The sequence below is a fragment of the Lactuca saligna genome, chromosome 3, assembly GCF_052625555.1.
Source record: "Lactuca saligna cultivar CGN05327 chromosome 3, ASM5262555v1, whole genome shotgun sequence".
NCBI lineage: Eukaryota > Viridiplantae > Streptophyta > Magnoliopsida > Asterales > Asteraceae > Lactuca > Lactuca saligna.
The window spans coordinates 175,966,436-175,975,780 of record NC_136419.1 but is presented as its reverse complement, the minus strand read 5'-3'; the positions used below and the strand labels follow the sequence as shown (position 1 = coordinate 175,975,780).

Sequence of the window (9,345 nt, the reverse complement as noted above, 5' to 3'; positions counted from 1 at the left end):
AATATGATATTCTTCCTTCAAATCAAACTTAGGTTGAAGTTCCATTTATTATTATTATTATTATTATTATTATTATTTAAGTTTGAAGTTTATAATTAGTTTTTTTCTTTATTATTTTTTTAAATATATGTATATTTATGTAGTAGTTTTCTTTGTACATTTTATCAAATGGATACATTTTATCTGGTATAAAATAGAACTATCGTCATTTTCATCGATCAACATAGTTATTCATAAACATAATCAAACATCATGTTTTTAATCATAAACGAGGCAAATTAAATTAGAACTTCTGATTTAACTTAATCATATACGACCCCAACAATCACTATATTTTAGAAGTATAAATACATATTTTTATTTTTAAATGTATAGAATAATTTCAGAAAACATTTGTTTTTTCATATAAATACATTTTTGATTGATATACTTCTAAATATGTAAAATTTGTATGTCTTCTAGAAATTATATTAACATTCCAAAAAATATATTTGTATTTCTAAAAAACGTAAAACTAAGTATTTGTATGATGTTCTGTATTTTGTTTATATAAATATAATTTCAGAAAATGTATTTGTATTTCTAAAAAACATAAAAATATATATTTATATGATGTTTTGTATTTTGTTTATATATAAATATGCTATTGCTGTCTAATATAAAATCCATACTTAGATAAAAAAACATGAAAAATATATAAACTTAAAGATTCCTTTTTACAAACTTGATTTCATCATTTTATAATAACTTGGAAACGTACATAAAAGCAAAACAAAAACAAAAAATAAAAGCTATGAAATTTTAAAAACAAAAAAATATCACAAATACAAAATCAATAAAATTGGATAAAGTTCAAATCTCAAAACTCTTTCCTATACAAAAACTAGTACTTGAAACGGAAGACGGAGGACGATTAGGGTTTCAGTAACCATTGATCACTATTCTGAACAATGAAGAACATCGTGAAATCCCCCGAAGAAGATGCAGATGCTTCTTCTCCATTTAGTCGCTTACCTGACGAAATCATCCTCCAAATTGTAAACAAATTAATCGATTTGAAAGCCCTTTGCTTTTGCTATCTCGTTTCCAAACAATTATCCTCGATTGTACTTCAAGTCGATACCATTTCCTTCACTTCTTCTGTGATAGACCCTAACATTCCCGATAAGAACACAATCAGTGATGTCGCCCCAAGTAGGCCGCGTCCGACAGAAGTTTCTTCGTTTTTTGGTGAGTCCTTTCTATCTGCAAAAGGGTTTTTGAACAAGTTTAAAGGGGTGAAGTCCTTATATATCGAACTTCCATCTGTCGGTCACAGAGCTATTGATAATCGTTGTTTGTTCAAATGGAAGGTTAAGTTCGGTAAGAAATCTGTATCGTTTATATTTCTGTCACCGAATTCAATTTGTGATAAGGATGGATTCTATCTCAATGGGAATGGGGATGCGGAAGAAGACGTCGAGTTAACCAGTGATTTGATTAAGAAGAAATTTGCCATTTCGATTTGGTGTATGGAGGATGTGATGGCGTGGTATATTATGTTTTTGCACCTTCTTGATAATCTACCAATGCTGGAAAGTGTTTCCATTACTGATTCAGGGAGAAGAGGGAGGTTTTCTCTGAATGGGGAAAAACTCAGTGAGGTGAAGCAATGGTGGTTACATCCACCTTTGGAACCTAGGAAAGAGCTTTTAGGGATTCCTAATACGGTGAGTAAGTGTTACATTCCTGTTTTGAAGTTGCCAGTTTCTGGGTACATGATGAAGGGGATATTTTGTGCTCTAATGGAGTCGAAAAATCTAGATGGTGAAATTGATGGTCTTTTGAATAGTGAAGATGGTTTTGATGATAAAGAAGAGGCTGCATATACTGAAGCTATGAAGGAGATTTTGGAGAAACATAGGGGTTTGATGGACTGATGCAGATGTCCATGTTGTATGAATCAGGTGCATACTCTGAACCTTAATATTCTTTTAACTTTTATATCTTAGTCTTTTCTTTTCTACCATACATGTTTACTTAAAGATTCGTGTTGAATTCCTCACCCTTAAACATTTCTATTAACATATGGTAGTACTTTCTAATTTGCATAAAAATGTCACAAATTTGTCACATGTATAACATCATCTCCAAGGATAAGAAGAAGGCATTTTACTACTATAAAAGATAAAAACTATGAGTTAAGTTGAAAAATTGAAACACTCATAAAACTTAAGTTATAGAAACTTTTTATTTGTATTTTGTATATGCTTCATACCATGAACCATGTAGCATGAATCATTTGCGTGTATGCTATTGTTTTGAAGTAATTATTAGAAATTATTTGAAGACCAAAATCTCTTGTAGGAGAGGGAGATCGAGTTTGGTAAATATATTTTGGAAGCCATAAGTAAAGTTTTTAGTTTTAGGGAGAGAATAAAGATTAAAATCCTAAAAGTAAGAAATGAAAGTCCAAGGTACAATGTTAATAAAATGCACATTTTACTTGGGTGCTGTATAATTTTCTAAAGCAAAAATTCATGAAGTCTGCTGACCACCTCTGCAACCCTCTGCAGTAGAAGAGCTGGACCAAACGGCTGCAGACTGTAATAAGAAGTGTGTTTGCTTTTTAACATCTGCATACTGCTGCAGATATTAAAAAATTAAAATAAACTAATTTTATAAACCGAAAATAGATTTTTAATACGTAAAATTTAATAATGTATAACATTTCGGTAAAAATTAATGATATTTCAGTAAAAGATAATGATATTTCAACAAAAAAAAATAAAGATATTGTAGTAAAAATAATAATATTTCATCAAGAAATTATCATTATTGAATATAAAAAAACGAAAAATAAATTTAACAAGAATAAACGAAAAAACGAAAAAAAAAGTGAAATAAAATTTTAACAACGTATAATCAAAATTTCAACAATAAAAAAAGAAGAAGAAGGGGTTGGAAGAGGCAGTACAAGTGCTGCGCCAAACAGAGTACTCACAGAGGTTTTTGACTCAGAAGACTTCTAAAAAACAAACAACTGCGAGATGAAAAGTGTTGCGTGTGTGTTGCGCCGCACAACAATAATAGATTTGAAGAGATTTTTTTTTTCAAAAAACAAATAGTACCTTAGTAATACTGACTTTAAGAAGCTAAGGTGTACAAATATAATGATAATGACCAATCATATACATGAAAAGACATTTCATTATCCAAATAGGTAAAGTTGGATGACTTATTTGTTAGCTAAAATTAGAAGCTTGCAAGAAAAATAATTGAATCATTATCTTCTAACCAATTTGTGATTTACACGAATGACATTTTATATGCTAAAATTATTAGAGCTACTTTGCATGAAAAAGATACTACTCATTGAGCTTAATAATTCGTTGGATGTGTATGAGCTTTGTAACTCAAGTTATGTGTATGTATGAAATGTATTTTCAGGTACTGAAGCAAGCTCAATTAGCAGCTAACATGTAAAATATTTGTTATATATATTAGTTAATAGAAGATGTAACGAATTTATAAAGATATATGGTGTTTCTTGAAGCGGATATTTCCTTAGAAAGATGAAAACATGTTTTGGTACGTAAGTGCTACAATATATAATAATATATGCATCTATATTCATTAGCCATAAAGTCATCTGTAAATGTAGCCGTTAGCTTGCCCCATGTGCCTTGCACATGAGGGCATTTTGGTAATTTCCCTTTGGTCTTCTCAAGACCATTCACCCACCTTCATCCCCTTGACATAACCCTTCTCCATCCATCACCATTCCCACATTCTATCATAATCCACCCCTTCTCCATCTATCACCATTCCCACATTCTATCATAATCCACCCTGATCTCCATTATGATTTGGTACATATATTATACTTTGTTTATTGTTTATTAATTGTCAAATTAATTGTGGAAAGAGAATAAAGTTTCATGCTCCTATTTATTAGCTCAATCTTCTTTAAAACCATGCACCTATTATTGATTGCTCTTAATTCTCTTGTTGATCTGAAAATTATTCTGCATTTATATATGGATTGAAATTATATCTTATTATCTTCATTCGATCTTTGCTCAAGCTAGATTCATACGGAGTGGCGGTGTTTTCAGGGTTTTCTTGGTGTTCTTCACTTGCTTTCTCTAGATTTTTGATTTTGTTTCTTTGGACTTGAAGTTTTAATCTAAAATTCGCTTATGCTAATGATTTATTGATGTTTGTTAAATTTGGTAGAGTATCTTGAGTCTCTAGTGATTTCTATATGATGTTTTCGATGATGATGATTTTTCTGGTGAGGGCTCAAGTGGATTAATCGTCAAATGTGTTATTTGATTTTGTTTTTGAATAGATGGAGGCTTTTGGAATTAGTGTGATATTCGAACGAATTTTGTTTTCTAATGTTTCTATGTTTGGTATTTCGATTCAAAGAGAAGATGAATATTGGTGTTTTTTGAAATTGGATTTTATTGTCACTTGATAATGGATTTTTGAATTTGATTCTTTGAAGAATTAAATTTCGATTGTAGAAATCGACGCACTTTCAACTCGATAGAATTTTGTCTTGTGGATGTGATGCGTGAAGATTCGTTGTTTTTCGATGGTCTGTGATGTTTTTTATTTGGTTATCAACAAAACTGGTTGCTTTCGTTTTGGTCAAAATTTGATTGTTTGACTTTGAAATTGGAGCTTGAATGGATTTTCAATCACAGTTTATGTGAGTTTCGCTTGACTTGAGTTTTGATCGATTGAGAAAATAAGTTGGAAAATGGTTTCGCACCGGTTTCTAAAGTTGTTGATGATGGGTGAATGAATGAAATTAATGGCGGTGGACAAAAACAAACGAGATAATGAGAGTTGGGTATTAAGCAAAATTGTTGGTCAATGGAAACGTTCCTACGAAGAAAATAAGGTTAGTTTTTTGATAGTTTGTGGATGGGTGGAAGATGGATTGAAATTGTTTATGGTAGTGATGATTATGGTTTGGAGAATTGACTTTTTTGTTTAATGGGATGGTGGTCAGTAGGCGGATGGTGGTGGTTGGTTGTTGGTAGTCGATGGTGGTGTTATTGAATGTTGAGAGATGGAGAAGGGATATGTATACATAGATAATGATTTTAGATATTACATATTTTACTACGTATTTTATATTTTTAGAAGTAGAAGTACGTATTTTGATGTTATTTGAAGTGTGTTTATATATATATATATATATATATATATATATATATATATATATATATATATATATATATATATATATACTTCAAATAACATCAAAATACGTATTTCTACTTCTAAAAATATAAAATACATAGTAAAATATGTAATATCTAAAATCATTATATATATATATATATATATATATATATATATATATATATATATATATATATATATATATATATATATATGTGTGTGTGTGTGTGTGTGTGTGTGGGTTCAATTGAGAAAAATAAAAAAGGTTGATAATGGAGGAATCATTCTCAGCCACTCATTTAATCTAAGCATATAAAGATACGGTGGCAAACATGTAAATATGTTAATAACCTTCAATCTCAAATACGTATCGATAACATTTCGTTCATCATAAAAAATTTTCCTCCAACCTTCAATAATCATCCAGATTTCTTTAATTAAACCGGAATTTCTTCGTTGTTCATGAAATTGGAATCAGAGTTCTGGACTTGCAGTCATAGTCGACATTGAAGGACTCGGAATCGGTACTCACAGGTTCCCAATCGGATTTTCGGAAAACAAAATCAAAATGAGAAATCGATCAGACATAGGATTTCGCATCTGAAGTCGAAATCGGAAGTATATGATGATTTGGAATTGATAACTTGATGTTTTTAAGATTTTTAAAATAGTTAACTTGTATGCACTCCAATTGTTTGATGGTATGCATAAACTAAATTACTACGTTATATTGACATATGAATATGTTTTTTCCACCTGAATCAGTATATGATTATTAAAAATACAAAACAAATATGCAAGTCTGTATGTTATTCATATGTGAATAACATATAAAAATTATATATATTTGTCAAAATACCTTCGAATATTCATAAGTAAATATATTCATAAGTGAATATACCTTGTAATATTCATATGTGAATATAGTGTGTAATATTGATAAGTGAATATATCATCTAATATTCACAAGTGAATATAGTATGTAATATTCACATTTGATATACCATGTAATACTATGTAATATTCACATATGAAATATTATTTAATACTCATAAGTGAATATATCATCTAATATTCACAAGTGAATATACTATATTAATATTCACAAGTAAATGCACCGTCCAATATTAAAATATGAATATATTATGTTTATTATATGCTGTAGTCACATATGAATGATACTTAAATTGTAAAAAAAAAAATCAGGCTTTTTATTCATAAGTGAATAACGAATGTACTGCAATAAAACCTGATGTATTTTTATTCAATTATGACTAACGATAGCTGAAAATATAAAAAAATAAAATTTTTATTTTATCTTAAAACTATATCAATATGGATATCTATTTGTATAGAATAAAAAATCATAAATTTTGGTATAAAACATGTGAATGGATTACAACAATAGAATTAAAAACCAACAGATACAACTTGTACAACAAACCTACAACAATTAACAACTGTAAATGGTAAAGTTTTTGGCATCATCTTTAAAAACATCAATGCATCATCTCATGAAAAACCATAAATTTCCTCATAAAGCGATAAACTCATTAGGTCATTAAAGTGAATTTCTACATCTCAATATGAACTTCAACACAAAAACTTGCATATTGTTCAAAATATGAGGCAATCATCAACTTAAATATTTATTAAATCTCAAAGTGTTTATAAATAAGTTCAACAAATTATGAATATCACATTTCAAGGAGAGTTAGAATCATAAAACCTGAAGTTAAATCCTCACCCTTGATTGCTCCATTCATTAATTCAATTTCCCCCCCAATAAAATAAACTTATAAGAAATGGATGGTGTAGAGCCTTACCTTTCAAAAAATAATTGCTCGTACCAGTATTCTCAATAAAATATTGCATGTGTCAAAATTTAAAATAGATGTTAGAAAGTTCTCAAACCTAAGAGCTACTTTTATTCACGATTAAAAACACAATATGTGAACAAACCAACAAAAAAAAACCAATTGTTTCTATTAAAAACACAAAATACATACCTTGCTTATTATAGATTATTGAACTTCAATATTATATTGACAACATAAGACTTTCATTCACACCAAAACAGAGAACAATGATCACTAATTAGACAAAAGAAGTATTTTGTTTTCGTTTAGGATATTTGTTATTATAGAAGTACGTATTTATAGGCTAACTTCATTTGTGTGAAGGGAATTTCAAAAGTCAAATTAGATCCTATAAGTTGAATAGTTTTGGAAGTTTCAAATGAATGAAATTCATTACTTTGAATGTGAAAGGGTATGGGGGTTTCAAATGCATGAGCTGTTGGTAAATTTTTATGGAAGTTTCAAATGCATGAGATTCAAGGAAAAATGTTAGCTTTATAAGTATGTATGATATATATATATATATATATATATATATATATATATATATATATATATATATATATATATATAGTTAGGTTATTTTATTCTAACTATCTATTGTGGACCAATCATTTTAATTGTTTTAAGAAATTAATTAATGGATATTACATGTCGAAGATATAATAAGTATTAATTAAATCTTCAGCATTTAATATTCATTAATTACTTTATTAAAATAATTAAAATGATTGTACCAGGATCAATACTACATGCACACAATAGATAGTAAAAATATTTAAACCTAGCTCTCTCTCTCTCTCTATATATATATATACATATATATATATATATATATATATATATATATATATATATATATATATATATATATATATATATATATATTCACACATTTGCTCTTATTAGGTCCATATTACCTCTGACTGAGTCTCATTGATGCTAGCAATTAAAGACACTTACCCGGTCCTTATACCTCTTACTCGGTAAGTAAAAAAAACATAGTTGACTAGAAAAAAAAGCCTTCATTTTCCTTTTAAGCTAAAATCATGCTTTCCCTTCTTTGCCCTAGACGACAACCATTATCCCACTTAGGCATCTCTTCCATGCGCCGACTCTTCATGCTTCCGCCTAATGTCTTCACCACCTCCACCTAGTACGTGTGGCGCGTCGGCCATCTTCCCAACACTCTAGCGCCATTGAAAGTACTCTCTAACACTCATTTGTTGTTTTTTTTGGAATAAGATGCATTTTCTTGTTCTTCTTGTAAAATAAGATGCATGTATGAAATTAGATGTATTTTCTTGTTCTTCCTCTGAAATCAAAAGCATTTTCTTGGACTCATTTCATGAATCAAATGGTATGTTAATATGTTATGTTGTATGATATGTTAAAATCACACTTGAGAATTGAGATGGTTTAGCAAAAGAAACAAGTTCATATAATGATTATGCCAGGGTTCTAGGGAATGCAATAACATTAAGGAAGTTGAATATATGTTGAAATGTGGAGAATTCTTATTGTTATTAATTGGACATGTAAATTGCGATGGAAGGAGCACCAAGTGTTGAAACTTTTTATGTATTTGTATCTTTTAGCGGCATCTCGAACCCAATATCATTTTTTGAGTTATAACATTTTTTAGTATAATTTTTTTCTAAATGTTACAAATAGTATAACACCAAATATGGCTTACTGTTCTCACATTAAGCATATGTTGAAATTTTGTTAAGAAATTATAGTTTTTATTTTTATTTATTTATTTTCTTAAAGTTTGTGGTTTGTAATTAGTTGTCTTTTTTCTTTATTATTTCTTTAAACGTGTGTATATATTTATTTATCAATTTTCTTCGAATATTTTATCAAATATACATTTTATCCAACACAAAATAGAACATAAGTGTTTAAATGGTTATCTTCATCTGTTAGCCCAACTATTTAACTATTTAGAGGCGTAATTAAATATCATAGTTTCAATCATAAACATGTTTCTCCAGACAGAGTTTCTGATTTAATTATGTCTCTTACGTAATCGGATATGACTTAATCAACAACTATATTTTAGAAGTATAAATACTATTTTTATTATTTAGAAATATAGATATAATTTTAGAAAACATCTTTTTCTCATATTAACATGTTTTTGATTGATAAGTGCATTTTTTTTTTGTATATAAACACACTTTTGATTGATATACTTCTAAATACATAAAACTTGTATCTATCATTCTAAAAATATATAAATATTTTATAAAAATATATTAGCATTTCTACAAAATCATATAAGTTTGTATTTATATGATGT

General features: G+C 28.3%; 1 protein-coding gene across 5 annotated transcripts; it reads left to right on the top strand.

Moving 5' to 3' along the window:
• The first annotated feature begins 856 nt into the window (after window positions 1–856).
• Window positions 857–8,439, top strand: LOC145037513 (F-box protein AUF2-like). Of its 5 annotated transcripts, XR_013678884.1 has the most exons (3): window positions 857–1,946; window positions 7,950–8,026; window positions 8,113–8,439. XR_013678884.1 is itself a non-coding variant. In XM_078986199.1 (2 exons), the coding sequence occupies exon 1, from the start codon at window positions 951–953 to the stop codon at window positions 1,917–1,919; it is 969 nt and encodes a 322-aa protein (XP_078842325.1). In that variant the 5' UTR covers window positions 857–950; the 3' UTR covers window positions 1,920–1,946; window positions 4,334–4,441. The 5 variants fall into 5 exon arrangements, 4 of the variants coding, with proteins under 4 accessions (XP_078842325.1, XP_078842324.1, XP_078842323.1 ...); XM_078986199.1 differs by lacking the exons at window positions 7,950–8,026; window positions 8,113–8,439 and adding an exon at window positions 4,334–4,441; XM_078986198.1 differs by lacking the exons at window positions 7,950–8,026; window positions 8,113–8,439 and adding an exon at window positions 4,219–4,441.
• The last annotated feature ends 906 nt before the right edge of the window (window positions 8,440–9,345 follow it).

Bases quoted from the DNA above. Each gene is read 5' to 3' on its own strand.
- LOC145037513 (XM_078986199.1), top strand. From the start codon at position 951: ATGAAGAACATCGTGAAATCCCCCGAAGAAGATGCAGATGCTTCTTCT.